The sequence below is a fragment of the Alosa pseudoharengus genome, unplaced genomic scaffold (assembly GCF_046254945.1).
Source record: "Alosa pseudoharengus isolate Yale_2024_CS ecotype anadromous, Long Island Sound unplaced genomic scaffold, YU_APseudo_1.1 YU_APseudo_1.1_scf_2, whole genome shotgun sequence".
NCBI classification, from domain to species: domain Eukaryota; kingdom Metazoa; phylum Chordata; class Actinopteri; order Clupeiformes; family Clupeidae; genus Alosa; species Alosa pseudoharengus.
The window spans coordinates 24842321-24859876 of record NW_027468663.1 but is presented as its reverse complement, the minus strand read 5'-3'; the positions used below and the strand labels follow the sequence as shown (position 1 = coordinate 24859876).

The 17556-nt window shown below is 44.5% G+C and overlaps 2 protein-coding genes across 2 annotated transcripts in view; one reads left to right on the top strand and one right to left on the bottom strand.

The window, feature by feature from the left end:
* The window catches only part of ppp2r2ca (protein phosphatase 2, regulatory subunit B, gamma a), a 6426-nt gene extending 3702 nt beyond the window's left edge, over positions 1–2724 (top strand). The window contains exons 6-9 of the mRNA XM_076295876.1: positions 784–948; positions 1184–1353; positions 1606–1697; positions 2433–2724. Coding sequence (XP_076151991.1) covers positions 784–948; positions 1184–1353; positions 1606–1697; positions 2433–2724 — 719 coding nt within the window. The remainder of the gene's footprint in view (positions 1–783; positions 949–1183; positions 1354–1605; positions 1698–2432) is intronic.
* Positions 2725–6418: 3694 nt separating this feature from the next.
* Positions 6419–17282, bottom strand: wfs1a (Wolfram syndrome 1a (wolframin)). The gene is made up of 10 exons (XM_076294263.1): positions 17152–17282; positions 15952–16446; positions 15336–15412; positions 13385–13529; positions 12901–13074; positions 12158–12238; positions 11845–11978; positions 11546–11671; positions 10394–11082; positions 6419–8873 (listed from the first exon to the last, which is right to left on the bottom strand). The coding sequence occupies exons 2-10, from the start codon at positions 16439–16441 to the stop codon at positions 7715–7717; spliced, it is 3075 nt and encodes a 1024-aa protein (XP_076150378.1). The 5' UTR covers positions 16442–16446; positions 17152–17282; the 3' UTR covers positions 6419–7714.
* Between the last annotated feature and the right edge of the window lie 274 nt (positions 17283–17556).

The following is a 17556-nucleotide window of genomic DNA, read 5'->3' as shown; positions in this document are numbered from 1 at the left end:
TAAGTGCCTGCTTTGTGTGAGTTTGTTTGGTTGTGTGTGTGTGTGTGTGTGTGTGTGTGTGTGTGTGTGTGTGTGTGTGTGTGTCTGTATCTGTCTGTCTGTGTGTGTGTGTGTGTGTGTGTGTGACAGCCAACGAGAGAGCATATATGTGAAGGTGTGTGTGTATGATTTGCTTCTTAAAAGAAAAAAATGGCTTAGAGATATGATGTGTTCTTTAAATGTTTAATGGTCAAGAGATTAAATATCTCTCTAGAATCTAGAACTTCTTTGTAAAGAATAATATTGTAAAATGTAAAACTATGAATATTTAGTCTTCATCTCTAGCAATTGTTTCTGCAATCAGTAATTATCATCAAAGAGTTTTGATGAACCTACATGAATTGATAGTACCATAATTAAATAATTTTGATGTCTTTGCAATACACATTTACCCGGCTACTCCATCCGTGGAGTGTGAAAAAAGTCTGGTCTAATGATTCGGAATGTAAGCCCCGCTATCCTGTTAGGTGTAGCCAGCTCCACTGATTATAATGGAAGCTAGTTGTTGAAAGCAGATGCTCTGCAAACGGAACGCTTCAGTTCCATGCCTGCTGTAGCTTGCCTGTTAGATATAAGTATTTATTAGTAATACCATATATTCAGCTCAGGTCAGGGGAGGCTCCTGAGGAAATGTCATCGAGTGACTGGAGATGGTGTATCTTGCTAGTCTGAACAGTGCGCCCCTGCTGTGGGCTCATCTGACCAACTGACCCAGTCTGCTCCTTGACCCTGTGGCGTATTCAGACATTGTGGACATCAAGCCAGCCAACATGGAGGACTTGACGGAGGTGATCACGGCAGCGGAGTTCCACCCAAAGCACTGCCACCTGTTCGTCTACAGCAGCAGCAAAGGCACCCTGCGCCTCTGTGACATGAGGGCATCGGCGCTCTGTGACAAACACTCCAAAAGTAAGCAGGCAGCTGGGTAGCCAGACTTGCCCATTGGTCTGAACTCCTGTGAACTCCTGTGAACCTTTCAATTCAGTTTTTTTTTCTATAAATATTTTCCGCTCTGGAAAAAATTAAGACACCACTGCACATTTTTCTAATGTCATCCTATGGTTGCTGAGTGACAGTCATTTTTTTTTTCTGGCTACCACCGCTCATATTCTATAAATGTTTAATCCTTTGATTTCGTTTACAGTTTTTGAGGAGCCTGAGGACCCCGGTAATCGGTCCTTCTTCTCTGAGATCATCTCCTCCGTCTCGGATGTGAAATTCAGCCACAGTGGCCGCTACCTGCTCACAAGGGATTACCTCACTGTCAAGGTGTGGGACCTCCACATGGAGAAGGGTCCTGTTGAGACCTACCAGGTGAGTTTGTTTGGGCAGCCAGTAAGGTGTAATGAGTCAAGCCATAAAACATCTGATCTTAAGGTAGGGTGTGTTTTGATGAAGGTTGATATCTCTTAACTTGTTCAAGGCTATCATCATTTGGTACACACACTTGCTATGGAACCATACCTATTACATCTCATCCTCAAAAATTAAGGAAAGTTGCTAATAGTATTGGGTCTCATCCAGGACCATCCAGAACCACTCAGCCGCTGTCCTTTTCCCTCTCAGGTGCACGAGTACCTGAGGAGTAAGCTCTGCTCCCTGTATGAGAACGACTGCATCTTTGATAAGTTTGAATGTGTGTGGAACAGCACCGACAGGTGAGTCTCGCATTCTACCCACACATATGAGCAAGGTTGCACTGGTCTCTTTTTTTCCCTCTGCAGTCAGCTTTTTATGTCTCCCTGCCTACTCTTTCTGGTGATATTTCACAAACAAGTCTTGTCAATCTTCTGAGCGTATTCATATATCTCGATTCAAATCTCTCCTCCATCTGGTGCATAGCATTTTTCATTCTTAACAATTTTGTTCCATCACTCCAACACTCCATCTTTCCCTGTCTTCTTTGCTCCCCTTTTTTCTCTCCATCTGGTCTCATCACTCCTTTTTCCCTCCCCTATCTTTCTCTTCCTCCTTCTCTTTCAGTCTCCCCCTGTTTCCTCATCATCTCACTCCCCCCTCCATTCTTCCCCCTCTCTCTCCTCAGTACCCCATCTTTAGTGACTCTTGCCCACTCACCTTCACCAATATACGTACACCCTATTCATCCTCCCCCAGATTCCAGAGTCGCATAGATTTTTAACAGCTGGTGAATTAATTCAGCAGACAAATTATTCAGAAAATGTGTACAATGGAATCAGATAGTTATATGATATTGTAACAGAAATGTTAGATAGGTCTGATGTATTGTAATAATATGTGATATTAACAGTAATAATCTGAAATGTAACGCAATATAGATAGATAGATAGATAGATACTTTATTGATCCACATGGGGAAATTCAAGAATATATTATATATATGTAACGCAATATTTATTGTTATATTTTTACAGTGTGATCATGACCGGTGCCTACAACAGCTTTTTCCGCATGTTTGACCGCGAGACCGGCCGTGGGGTGACGCTGGAGGCGTGGCGTGAAAGCAGCAAGCCGCGGGCGGTCCTGCGCACACGCCGAGTTTACACTGGCGGCCGGCGGCGGCGTGGCGACGTGGGCGTGGACAGCCTGGACTTCACCAAGAAGATCCTGCACATGGCGTGGCACCCGGCTGAGAACATCATTGCCATCGCTGCCACCAACAACCTCTACATTTTCCAGGACCGGGTGAACCCAGAGACCCAGTGACCAGCAGGACGGAGCGCAGGGGAGGGAGGGGGAGGGGGCGGGGGAAGGGAGGGGGAGGGGGGACGCAGAGCGGAGCTCCGGCTGCCTGAATGTGGGTCTCCCTTAATGAGTCTGTTTGTCTGCAGTGGAAGAGCCAAGGACCACACATACGTACAACGGGTAGCAGTTACTCAAACACACATACCTATACGCATACAGTACATACACACACTCATTCATATTCATCCATATATATGCACGCACGCACGCACGCACGCACGCACACACACACACACACACACACACACACATACATCCATATACATCCATATATATTACATGATTCCAGTGGATCATGATCACACTGAAGCTTCTGGAATGAACTTGACTCAAAAAGGGGGGATAAAATACTGGATTACATTTGAATGTGTCTACTAGTTTGGTGTGACAGTGGAAGTGTTCAGTGTCTGTAAAGAATGGACTACGCAGCTGTTGGAGCAGTCGCATTCGGTCAAAGACATGTCGATTGGATCTGGTCCTTTGCTGGGAAAGGTGCAAATGGTCAAGCTGGCATTGGTTGATTGGTTGATTGATGGCCCTGCTGACGAATCCCTGACAGCCTCGATATGGAAGTAGGAGCTTGTGGGGACCATTTCTCCCTCTGTCTCCCTCCCTCTCTCTCTCTCTCTTTCTCTCTCTCTCTCTCTCTTTCTCTCTTGTGCTGGGGGATGGGGGAGGTGCCGCTGGGACATGCTCCAAAAGCCAGTCCGATTGCCTCCCCTCCCCCCACACGAACATACACCCAGTTGTCTTGGTAACTGAACCGCGCGCAGCAGCAATCTTCCTATCACGTGCTTCCCAGATCTTCCCACAATGCATTACTGCCAGCTATGCCTGCTTCGCTTCAGGTAGAACGACAGCTGCATCCTCTGCCGGCGCCAGCACCACCCCTTAGCGAGACCATTTCACCCCCAGCAACACAGCTTCAGTGAAGTACAAAGAAAAAAAAATCACAAACCATCCTGCGTTTGGCTGGGACAGTCTAAACCAGACTCACTCGCTCGCTCTCTTTCTCTCTCTGTCTGTCTCAAGGATCACTCCTCAAGGAACCTCACTTTGACTGGATTCGTCAGTATTTGCCCCGTGGCAGTTAATCACTCACCTCAAGTGTTCAACTCATCTCACCTCTCCGAGGATGTGCTAGTGGTGTTTAGTGCTTGGACCATGGCTACTCCTCTGACGATTGTTCATCAAGGGTGGTGAACTCCCTTCCGCGTTGAATATAAAGCCGAATGAATGTACTTGTGGAGCACACAGTTTGCTGGTCCATTTTTAAAATAATTCGTGTTAATGATGGTTACAATATTAAGATAGGGATGTCATGTCTGACAAATTGCTTTGTCCATGGAGAAAAATGAATTGCGATTATGTTTTTAAGTCCTCACTTTTCTTTGGCTCTCTGGTCTGTCTCTGGTCTTTGGCACTTTCTCTTGTCTTTGTACTTCTCACTTTCACACAGTGTCAAGATCAACCTCTATGGGTTCCTCCTTTTAGGGCCCTTGTATCTGTCTCGACCTAAAGCCATACCTTCCGGCTTCGCTCAGCCATCCCCCATTGTCGCTCAGTTTCGCCATGTCCTCTGTCCACCATTGCTGCCCTTCCTCCTGCTTCCTTGGACCTCATTGACTACTACTCATTCCTGACATTTTAGCCCTTTGGATGTTGAACCCCTATGTTAGCTGTGCCCTGCCCCCTTCTCTCTCTCTCTCTCTCTCTCTCTCTCTCTCTATTTAACACACCAAACGCAGACTTGAACAGTGGCTTCATGTGTGGCTCTGTCACAGCTGCATGTGTGCAGTGTTGCTCCATCTGCGTGTGTGTCACCACTGAAGGCAGGAGAGCCCTGCACGCTCCTTTATGTAAAAGGGGATCGCGTCAGCAGACAGCCCACATCGCACCATGGTGATACCAGCACGGCAGTTGCCATGGTGACAGGCCTTCTGCCATCATGACCGCTTGAGCTCAACTCTCCTCTCAGACGTTTGGGGTAGTCACTCTCACACAGATTTACGCGCACACAGGCACACACAGAAATTCACATGTTAAACACCACAGAGAAATGACCAGGGAAAAGGCCTTTTTTTCTTTTCCAGGGCACACAGAAACAAAAAAGCATGTTTACCATTATCAAATGTTACTAGTGTGTATATCTATGATGCCTAAAAAGTAATCAAATGACACTTAATGGAAATCAAATGAGGCAATGAAGGAATGTGCATAAATAATATAATCTGAAATGAAAGATTATGTGTCCATATGTGATTCCTTCCATGAACTGATTTTCCATTGTGCAGTCAGGCAGTCTCATCGTACATATACAATCCTATGTGAAAAACGAGAGAGAATGTTTGTGTGTGTGTGTGTGTGTGTGTGTGTGTCTAGGTGTGTGTATTCATTGTAAGTACACATGGTTGCTTGGAAATGTCTTCGTGAGAAGAGATATTCAGTGAGTGAAAATAGATTTGAACATTTGACCTGCACTTGTAATGATGTTAACATTATTGGTTAATGGTGTTATATTCCACACACATAAACACATTGATGCCTTTTGTCAAAACATACTCCAACAAATACACAGTACTTCAGAGCACAGTTATGCCTACTGAAATATTAAAATTCCCTTTTTTATTTCTCAAAAATACACATGAAAAATCTGGAGATACAATTCCTCAACATGATAAAGAATACCTGACACGAGGCACTCCGAGGTGTGATGACTTAAGTGTGCAAGAGGCCTGTTCTGTTTCTCTTATTAGTCCCATAACAGTGTTCCTCATACAGTTCCTCATACAGTTATGCCAATACCCCTGACTCTAAGACTGCGACTGCAAATGTAAACAAAATGGGATGGTTGCATATATCATGAGCCGATGTCATCATGAATGGATTAATGGGTCTGAAATTGACTCATTACAGTGGAATAATATAGGACACAGAGACATATTTGTCAAATTCAGTAAATGGCTCTTCATGGCCCAACACTGTTCCATGTCCCAGATCAGATCAGGTGTGCTATTGCCGCATTCCAAACAACTTGGATGTCGGAAGTCGGACTTCAATTACAACCTTGAAGTTGGGGTAGATCGACCCCGAGTTCAGAAGTGGGAACTCCGGCTTCAAGTGGCGTTCCATTGTACTTTCTCCTAGTAGGAGGTCAGAATTCTTGACCTCCAAGATTGTCTGGAATGAAATTAGGAAATATCTGACTTCCGAGTTGTCTGGAATGCAGCATAAGTGTATTTAGCAATCCATTATCAGTGTGTGCTAACAACAAGGTGTTACCTTACACACACACAGTGCTGGCTCTGTAAATGGGAAAACATTGCTTGTGCCACAAACAAGATCAGCCAGTCAACACATTGCATCAGAGACACAGAAGGAAGCACTGTCATTTGATTAGATGCTGAGCTTATCAATTGCAATCAATATCAACCAATCATGGATTGTACCTTTTAACCAATGTTAAAATAGTCAGGCTAATAAAGTGACATGCCATGGGAAACACCTCCTGGATAATTGATTCAAAGTTTGGGATATTATTGATCTCCCAAAATTGTTTCCAGTTTTAAAGTTAGTATTTGAAATAATTCAAATACATTGAGATAAAAATCTAGAACATTACATTTCTCAATATTTAATAGTAAACAATCTGGAGGTAAAAACAGCAAAACAACATTAAATATTGAACTTTGATGAATAAGCACATTCATAAACTCAAGAAAAAACTCAAACACCTATATTCTGATATTATGGATGACAAACAACTTCAGTTTCTTTTAGTCACAAGCAATTAATTAAAATGCTCTCCTTGCCATTAAAGCTTGGATAAGGACAATGGACATAGTACTTGTTATCACTAGTCAGAAGTACCAACATTCAATCAGATATTTGGAGGTATGTGTGCATGTGGTGGGCTGGGGGTTAAGGTTAGGGTTGGGTTTAGTGGGGACCACCACCTAATTTGGAAGTGTTAGCTCTAACACTGAATGGTTTCTAGTCCAGGGGAAAACATGTCTAATGCCTTGACACAATATGTCTGCTTTGAAAACTGCTTTGGAATTAAAAAGAAAACAAAGTCTCAATAAATGTTTCAGATACCATCACAGGTTCTGCTTAAATCTCTTAAAGACCAAAGTGATTCCACACAGGGACTTTCATCCTGGGATTTTAAGCTAAATTTATACCTCTAAGCATCCGAGAGGTATTTGCAGAAATATTTAAATGTGGAGGGACAAACTCTACAGTACAATTAAGTCAAAGCGTTGCCACATAGTAGAGGCACTTCTGTGGGATCTACAGGCTTACAGGCCCATCAACTTCATATTTGCATTGTATGGCATCAGATGTGACTCACAGGGCACCTCTGATAAACAGCAGCTCTGCTGAGCACACCAGCCAGTCCTCTTTGAGATAATGTGCTTAAAAAATAAAGTTAGCTTCTGTTGAGCTACTAGCATGTTTGCTATGGTGTAAACATGGGGGCTTAACATTAATTTGATGAATGAAGATGTGGGTTGGGCTTTAATGAAACGTTTAAGACACAACAGTTGGTGGAATAGGCCCTGCAAAGTGATTCAAAAAGGTGACTCCCGAGGGTTGAACAATCTCCTTTACTGTCATATCAAGAAAAATACATTATCTTGATGATCAAGGCAATGAGCATTTTGTAAATGAATTTCGCTCAGTTGTTGCTTCATGTCATCCAATGACTTTGCATGAACTTAGACAGCTACCAACAAGAAGAGCAGCTCAGACATTCTTCAAAAAAATACTAAGGCACACAGACATAGATAAAATGTATACCTTTCTATTACTCCAATTTTCTTTGAAAAGAAACATCTGCTAAGTGATATAAATATAAATATAGTTATTGCCTGTCTCCCATGTTAAAATACTCATAATTGGCATTAATGTTCAGTTTTACCTCTCTGGTCTTGAGTGGGCAGACCCATCAGATCCTGGCAGAGAGGAACGGGGAGAAGAAGAAGTCGAAGGCGAACTTAATGGAGCGCATCACGCTGTGTCGCCAGTTGCGCTCGATCTTCACCTGACGGCCCTCGGGCACGAGGGAGGACTTGCAGTCCAGGCAGTGGATGGCCTTGAGCTCAAACACGGGAAGCTTGGCCCCCAGCCGTCCCTCCAGCTTGGTGCTGAACTCCACCATGCTCCCCGGGTCAAGGTTCAACAGGACCTGTTGGAACTCGTGGCTGGCCCGCAGGACAATGTCAGAGCTCGGGTCATCGACCGAAGGGCCGGTGCCATGGAAAGGCATCCCCACGGTGACCTCGAAGCGGTAGCTGTCGAAGCGCTTGACGTGGCACTGGTGATTGGCCAGCATCTTGATCTGGCACATCTCCTCCTCCTCTTGCTGCTGCTGGAGCAGAACGTGCAGGGCCGACCCGTTCACTCCGGAGGCGGTCGCGTTGACCGGCTCACACTTGGGGTAGGCCTGTCCGTACAGGCAGCGCATCCAGTCAGCCATGAACACCGGCAGCAGATTGATGACCGACTGGGCCCCGTTCTCCGTCTCGGCCACGCGCACGTGGCGAAAGCGGCCCGTCCAGGTGACCCGGTGTCCCTCCAGGTGGCTGCACCAGATCTGCGTCTGCGCCATGCCCCGGGCCTGCCACGCCGGCGGACCGCAGTACTTGCTGTACTTCGGCCAGGTCATCGTGGAGTTGTACACCTTGAGCCCCTCCACGTTGTATAGGTAGACCCCACAGAGGAGGATGATGGTGCTGATGCAGATCAGGATGAGCTTGACGGGGCCACGGTGGGTGATGGAGTGGAAGACGTCCAGGATGGACAGGCTGAAGCGCGTCCACAGGCGCAGGGTGACCGGAACGGCGCACACTGCCAGGGTCACCAGCATCTTGGTCAGCTCCAGTTCCACAAACCACTTGACCATCTGGATGAACAGCATCATGGCCAGGCCAACGGCCAGGACGGGCAGGGCGAAGAGCAGCAGGAAGTAGGCCACGCAGGTGCGCATGAGGCCCACGGGGGTGGAGTGCTGCAGCAGCACCACGGAGAACTCCCACCACATGAAGCACACCAGGTAAGGCACCAGGAAGCAGTAGGTCCCACTGAAGCCGCGCATCCTCGCCATCCTAGGCATCATGGAGAAAGGGGCAGGAGGGAAATCAAGATTATCTGAATACAGAACACAACAGATACAGCAGTATGCAGGAAGATGCTTATTTTATTTTTTATTGTAAGACATTTAGGCCACATGATGTTCATACTTTTTTCGTCAGATCTTTCCCAGGGCCAAGTACAATTAAGCAAGGCTTTTCACGTAACATAAACATACGTAACACGTGACATTAGGAACGCACTCTGAGTGTCGCTGTCTCATATCACCCCGCGATAGGACCATTTTATTGCGGGGAAACAAGCTCATTGCTCCCTTGATTCGGTGACATGGTGAGATTCAGATTTTACCTTATTACATTGTCGTCCCTCTGCTACGTTCCACTGCTAGCAACCTGACGATTCAGGCTGAAGATCAGCACCCATACGCCGGAGAAACGTTTTTCAACCTGTGCACTTTTCTGTATTCTGCAGCACTATGCTTTGAACGTCTCATTCATGAATGTTATTTAAACGATATCACTGAAAATGAATTACTTACTGCTCCCGTCTATGTCATTATTTGACAATCAATGTGTTTTCAATGTTGTGGCCTGTAGCTCGCCACGCTGTGGCACCCCTGGTAGTTTGCCGCTAGGGATGTAACGGTATGAAAATTTAACCTCACGGTTATAGTGACCAAAATTATCACGGTTTTCGTTATTATCGCGGTATTTTGAAAAGTGTGTTCAATATGTTCAGAAAGCACTATTAGGCCTACACAAGCTGAAATAGTTTCAAAAAGTGTGACGGCATTTACTATATTACAAAATATAGGCAAAACCTTATCAAAAGTGCAACATTTAACCAGAGATGCTGGAACTCATGGGGGTGCTCATAGAGGGGGTTCTGAGGGAGGGTAAAGAGTAGATGTGATTCCTTTATTCTGGTGCAGGCCTACATCCTGACTGCACAAACAAACCTGGCTGAGCTGAGCATTCTTAATTCATAGCATAATGTTACTGTGGCATTGTGTGTTGTCCCCTTCACTTTTTCCTTGGTCATGTTTAATTGGCTTTGTGCCACAGTTAAATCCATCAAGTAGATAACAGAATCAGTAGGGTACCAGTTTTGTTTCATTGTACCAGTCCTACTGTATGTCAAAAGCAGGCTTGGATGAAGCTGGGAAGGATTAAACACACGGTTTCCACACCGTGGTAATCAACCGTGATAATCATCATATTTGAAATCAAAACGGTAATTGTTATCGTCAAAAATTTTATCGCGGTTTACCATTATACCGGTAATCGTTACATCCCTATTTGGCGCCCAGGGCAATTGCCAGAATGCCCATGCCTTCCACCGGCCCTGATCTTTCCCAACATTGCTTGTTTTAGCTACAGTGTGTTTTTTTTTGTAAACATCACCACCAGGACAAATTCCCTTCGTGACCACAACCACAAGTGACCACTAACAGGAAAAGAAACAAAAAACAACAGAAAGAAGAGTGCTCAACCACTACAATCATGTTGCCGCCTCATCTTTCTGCCATACCCACCTGAAGAACAGGTAGAAAAGGTAGATGTAGAGTAGACAGGGCAAGCTTAGCTTGAGCACAACTGAGTGGCCCAGGGGCACGGTGGTAAACGTCTTGCCCAGCATGCGTACCATGACCATGGTGTCGGGCAGGCGGCTGGTCATGGTGCAGGCGGACGACGCCACCTCGATGAAGATGGCTTTCCGTGCGTAGGTGGCTGCCGTGGGGCTCAGGCTCATGTAGCTGAGGGCCGTGAAGAAGATGGCCACTGTAGACAGTTCCGAGCACGGGATCCAGCCCTTGTCTGCCACCGGGAAAGTGAAGATGACGAAGATGACCGACGTCATGAAGTAGAAGTACTGCTCCAGGTTGTTCCAGCCGAAGTTGGTCTCAGCCTGCTCCACGTCCAGACTGGGCTCGAAGCGCGTCAGCAGCGCCGTGATCGCACTGAAGTTCTCCCAGCCCTTGCTGCTCTGGAAGATGCGGAGCGTGCAGATCACCATGGCGATAAAAGAGAGGTAGAAGATGAACAGGGGGATGGCAAAGGCAAACAGGTCGATGGTGAGATTGCTGATGATGAAGAAGAAGATGAGGGCATTGACGTGGTGCGTGGGGATGACCGTGCTCAGCCACTGGACGCCGGCCCGCGAGGCCCAATCGACCAGCTGGTCCTTCATGGACAGGATGATGTTCAGAGGGTACTGAAGGCCCTGAGCATGGAACAGATAGAGATACAACAGGAGAAAACTAGTTTGGAAGCGTGCCACTATGGCAGGAGAAGGAGACAATACAAAGACTATGGACCCTAATTTAAAGTGTAAAGTCTATCAAGTTATTGTGCATGCAACTATTCAGCATATATCCTCATGCCATATAATCAGCATATATCCCCATGCCATATATAGCAACTATAGCTATCATATGGCATGGGGAGCAGTGAGCTGACTAATCAATATTTGCGGTTAAGGTCTTCATAATTTAAATAAATTAAATTAATAAATTATTCTTTTTTATTTTAATAAATGTATTAAAAATAGATTTTGCCTAGTTATGAAATTAGCTATGGTCAGACTTAAAAAGTTGTATTACATTTCACAGAAAGGTATGTCAATTTTTTTTTAAACTTCACACTTCACGCTTACCAGAACGTGAGCTTTAATATCGAGGGCTTACCAGAAAGTGAGCTTTAATATCGATGGCTCTCTTCATGGCAAACCTGCGTCTGTTGCCCAGCATCATTTCAGTGCCCCAGCTGTGCCTTTTCAACCTGCGGTTCGAGGGGACCATCTCACTCGATTCCTAATAACAAACACCACACGATATTGTACCACAGACCTACCGTAACACCATGCTCACAATTTCATTGATATGCGTCAAAGCGTTTTTGCCTCATCTTAACTCTGGTACTGCCAGATACATTTATTGTGGACAATGCTCGGAAAAGATAAGCAAAGATACTGATACAAAGATACCTGTTTACACACATCTGTTTTAATAGACTCCTGGGCATCATTTATCCTTTCATCCTGAATGGTGACCGGTGCAATGCTCTCTGTGTATTTCTTGGTGATTTCCACAAAATGGTCTAGGTCAACATATTGTCCAGCTATGGGCACAGACAGGGTTGCATCAGTGGCAGGATGACTAAGAAATTATATTAGAATAAACACACCAATCTGACACATATGGTGTATGTGGATAAAAGCAACCTGTTACAGAATTGAATTGCTATTGAATGTTACAGTAACATCATGTGACAAGAACTGTATCCACCCGGAGACTTACATTCATTGGCCACCATGTTCTCCAGGAGTCTCTTTTGTTTGTCAATGGAGGTGGCCGCTGTTCCTGTGGAGGCAGGGCCACCTGTTGGTGAGGACTGAGTACAGCATGGCAGCAGTGTCTGTCAAACAGTTGCTTAACATTCCAGTGCAACTCGATCCAAGCATTTCATAAGCGCTCCCAAAGAGAGAGAGAGGGCACAGCCAGCTATAAGATGCCAGTTACGTAATGCACAGGCAGCTCAGAACACATATCGCTGGGTAATTAACATGACATCAACACCTCACTCTGCCCACAGTAAATACACAGGCCTGTGTTAAATGGCCCAGATTTATTTTCTACAGAATGATATGGGATGCTTGGTTCAAAAATGCTTGAGTAGATGTATTGAAAAGCCATTCGCTATTGTTTTTTTTTTTTTGTAAGGCAGCCTTTCTGGCTTGCACTGGTCCCTCTTGGCTTGGATATTTAGCAGTTACTATATATTCAACACCAGCACCTTCTTATAGTTTGCCACTTCAAAAAACTGTGCCTGCACATCAAGCAATTTTTAACCATTAGGGTAGCATAGAAGATCAACCTATTGACCAAGTAGTGGAAGACATTTGACCCCATCCAATTCTCATACATGCACAAGTCAAGTCAATAACTCAACAAGAGGAGTATAGCATAACAAACAAACAAACAACAAAACAGCATTACTCTTCAGGCTGCAGCTTTCGCCATGCTCCCCCGGCGTGCCATACCTGGCACTGCATTGACCTGGTCGACATTCTGGAGCATTTCGGACATAGCCACGGTCTTCTTCCCGTCTGGATTGAGCTTCTGGAACATCATCATGGCTGCCCGCCTCACCGCCTGCTCAAACTTGCTCTCCGTCGAGAGCTTGCGTACCTCCTCATCATTCTTTGGAGTGATGCCTGTGTGGGAACAAGCACAAACATCTCTTCTTCAGATTAGCTGATCCTCTTCCAAGCATTCTCTTCTCTAACATGTTTTAGTAAATGTGAACAGACAGACACAGACACAGACACACTGTAAGGAATCTATTAGACAAATATGACAAAGCTAGCAGCCCTCTATGCCTTTGCATGATCGTTTCTATTTCAATGGAAGAGTTGAGTGACAAATCTTTTGAATGCATTGCTGGCACTGTTCATATGGTCAATAATAAGGTACACAACTTTTGTAATTATTGTGATTTTTTTTTACATCTTTACAGACACCCACCTCTCCTCTGAATCCAGCAACGCTGTAGCATCTTAGCCGCGTCCTTGCGGCCCAGTTTGGCAGCCTGCACAAACCACTCCACAGCCAGCTGTTCATTCTCTTCTTTGTCTCTCTCCTCGGCCAGTTTCAGGTAGTACTTACCCAGCTGAGAGGGAAAACCACAGGGACAACAAGATGGATGAATGAAATGATTAATTATTTAAAATGAAAAAGGTGGCACTGGAAAATGCATCTGTGTATGTGTAAGACCAGTGATAAAATGATTGATTATGTGTGTGTGTGTGTGTGTGTGTGTGTGTTTGCGCATTTGCGTGGGTAATGGCGGATGCTGGCCCAACACTGGCCCACAGCAAACACTAAAAACATCTCACCTGTCATAACTGCCGCCGAACATGCAGAAAAAGATGTTTAATATGCAGCTAAGTGTGTGTGTGTGTGTGTGTGTGTATGACAAGTGATGAAGTGGTTGGAAATGTGTGTGTGTGTGTGTGTGCGTGTTTGTGTTTGTTTCGCAAATGATGAATTATTTCAAATGAAAATGGTGGCATTTGGTTTGGTGAATCTTTGATGAGAATGGGATGCACATCATGTTACAGTAATCACAGCCTCAGTATGTTCAATCCTGTTTATAGTGCAGATATGTTTATAATGACCATCTGGCTCTCACACAAAACTCTACCAGCAAAGATCCCTCTGACCTGGGCCTGAAAAGTCAATAACTATTTTATCCTCTTTTTACACTTATTCATTTAGCAGCCACTTTTATCCAAAGCGTCTTACATTACAAAGGCCATTGTCCTCAGAGCAACTCGGCATTAAGTGTCTTGCTCAAGGGCACAACGGTGGTATTGAACCCACAACTACATGCTAGCCCAGCTCCTTAGCCACTAGACTACCACCACTCTTAACTATAAGCTCTCCTTCAAACCTTCCACCATCCAAACAACCCCTGGTTATCTAAAGTGCACTTGAAGCACTCACAGTGAGCTACTGACCCTACTTGAGTTACTTGTGTAATTGACCCCTGAGTAATATACTGTAGGCCACCAATTTACGGTAACATGATTCCATGGCCAATAGATAAGGAGTGAACTGAGAGTTGTGAGAGAAATGGCAAGTGATGACAGCAGTGATATGGCAGGTAGAGGCACTTTTTCAAATACCATAACAGATTATCCTGGGGCATTTGATGGGTGGGGTATGAAGCAATCCCAGGCATTTAACCTTTCCACTCCACAACAACGGAAGGTGTTTATTTTATGTCTCTTTCTGTGTGTTTGTGGGGGGGGAGGGGGGGGGTCTGTCTTTGTGTATGTGTGTGTGTGTGTGTGTGTGTGTCTGTGTCTATGTGTGTGTTTGTGGTGTGTGCATGTGCATGTGCATGTGTGTGTCTATACGTGTGAATATGCACATTAAAGTGCCTGACTGAGAGTGTGTGTGTGTGTGTGTGTGTGTGTGTGTGTGTGTGTGTGTGTGTGTGTGTGTGTGTGTGTACATGTGAGAGTGCTATGGGTTATATTCAGAGTGCAGGCTCATCTTCCAGGAACCTGGAAATAGACACACACTCATGACTAGGACAGACAAGTCTGACCACCACCAGTTGAGGCCAAAACTATCGCAGTGTGCAGTCTGTAGTCTGCATGCCACTCCAAACATGACTGGTCAGAGTCTCCACTATATTATGCCCTTGGCTGCCTTTCAGTCCAATATGGAAAGTCCGTTGAAAAAAAAAATCAGTGTTCCTGTGTTCCAGTGATCATGTTTCTTCTGTAGACTCTCTCTCTCTCTCTCTCTCTCTCTCTCTCTCTCTCTGCATGTATGAGTGGGAGGGTGCTAATATGTGTCTGCATGTGTGTGTGGGTGTGTGTGTTTGTGTGTGTGCGCATGTGTGTGTGTGTCGTGCGCACGTGTGTGTGTGTGGAGGGGTTGGGATGTATGGTGTTCCACATACTTGGCTCTGATACTTTGCATCTCCACCCTTGGCCTTTTCTTCCAGCTCTTCAAAGGGCAAGTCCTCCTCCTCTTCCTCTGAATGAGACAGAAGCAATTAAACAGTTTCCCACTCTGTTGCAAATGAGCAAACAGTTATAAAGAAAAAACTTTAAAAAAAAATAATCACAAGTACTCACCTCCATTTGCTCAAACCACAAGGATTATTCAACAGAGTGGTAAAAGACCATGCTCATGTCTATAACTTAACCCCAATAAAGACTGGTAACCATATGGTAACATTTGTTGATAAAATCAGCCATGCTGTTGGACGTGGTTCATGCTCTTGTGAGACGTCACATTCATACTTATTTTGCAACATTTTGCAGAGGGATGATTTAAACTTTTATGTGTTTGAATACAACTGAAACATTAGTTTCTCTCCCAGTTATTGATTGTAAAGACATAACTCAATTTAGTACATGCAAATTAATTTGATATAAAGAAGAACAGTTTCAAACCAAAGCCTGTGCAAACCTTTGAGATGTCTGTCATATGTTTCATATGCTTTCTCCTCTTTTTCCTCTTTCTCCTCCTCTCCAACCCCCCCCCCCCTTACAGAAGGTGAGGATGATTACCTTCTTCAAAAGACTCTGCCTCTGCGGCCTTCCTCATCTTCTCTTGCATGATCACTCTCTTGGCCAGCAGTTGAAAACTCTTCGGTCGAGGTAAAGAGGGCTTTTGTTTTGTGCCAGAGGCTGACTCCGAATCAGGTGGTAAAGAGGCAGCAGAGGAAGCTGTGAGCTTTGAGGAACTGGAAGACATGGCTGAGGTGTTTGACGATGGTGCTGCGCTGGTGTCAGGAGGGGTGATGGAAAAAGTACATGCTTTGATGGAGCCTGGGGAGGCATCCACTTTGGTTGTGGCTGTGAAAACAGGCAAGATGTTTTGGGGTGTCTTGGGAGTATCTGAGCAAGCTGTTGGGGACTTGGTGGTAGTGGTTTCAGAGGTGGAGAGGGATTTGGCAGGTTTCATGTAGCAGGACGCAGGATTGGTATCAATGACTGATTCTCCATTTTCCAGAGATGGCGGAGGAGGGGGGGTTGGAGATGAGTCGCTCAAATCCATAGCAGCTGCCAAAAAAGAAAGGAAATTTGACAGGCTGGGAGTCCTCAATTATAAGTGCCCTGTTATTTTGTTGCCTAGCAAGAGCTGGAGAGCAATGGGTGGCAGCTGTGGTTCTTGTGACCTTGCTTTAACTCTTTAAAGTCTCAGTGCTACAGTATGATAAAAAAGTAATCATTGTTAAATAGTGAATTATTATCATTATTATTATTATCATTATTATTACTATTAGTAGTAGTAGTAATAGTAGTAGTAGTACTATTATTATTTTATTATTATTATTATTATTATTATTATTATTATTATTATTATTATGTGTTACTATTACTATGGATAAATGTCCATTACTCTAGGATTTGTCATTGTATCTGCCTCTCCTGAGTCAGGAACGTGGAACTATTGCATCAATTCACCATGATGACAAATCTAGAAAATAAAGCTATATGAATGCATCTGATCCTTTATTTTTACAGTTTAGGCTATGTGTTAAAAATAACAATTTGAAGTTGTTTACATATAGCTATTTGAGAACACGCTCAAAATGTACAAACTACATCAGTTAAGAACAAGGTTCAAGAACACAAGTTTATAGTCTTGTAATGGCAACAGAGCCTGCCATATTAGAACTCCGGCGGCAAGTCCCTCAACAGGCTGCGAAGCGATTTACGCCCCGACTCTGTACAAACAGGATAGCACAATAAAAAGTTACTTACATGATCAATTTGAACAGATTTGTATGAGAAATGAGTCCTGCATTGATTACCAGACGTAAACGAAATATTCGTGAAAGTTCATGTAGTTCCCGTATGTCTCGCGAAAGGAGACACGCCTTGAAGAGGTTATCAGTGTGATGGATCGTTTCAGCTGTCCAAGTCGTTTTATCAGCCCATGAATCTTTCTATTGGTTAATGTCGTTGTCCATCTACATGATCGTCAATATGATTGGTTTTCTTTACGTGTTGCAGTAACCATAGCCTATAGGCTTATCGCTGGTTTAGCAGGGGATTTGAGCCACGTACCCAAGATTTAATAACTATTTGACACAAGCACGGACACGTTTTTCGTCGCAGGCATGCTCATGTTATTATTTTGCCAAAAAATAGTTCACGCTGAACATT

Coding starts and splice junctions, on each gene's coding strand:
- wfs1a (XM_076294263.1), bottom strand. CDS start 16,441: ATGGATTTGAGCGACTCATCTCCAACCCCCCCTCCTCCGCCATCTCTG. Junction 13,530..15,335: donor ATGCAAAGTATCAGAGCCAA/GTATGTGGAACA, acceptor TTTCCCTCTCAG/CTGGGTAAGTACTACCTGAA. Junction 12,239..12,900: donor CCAGGTCAATGCAGTGCCAG/GTATGGCACGCC, acceptor CCTCACCAACAG/GTGGCCCTGCCTCCACAGGA.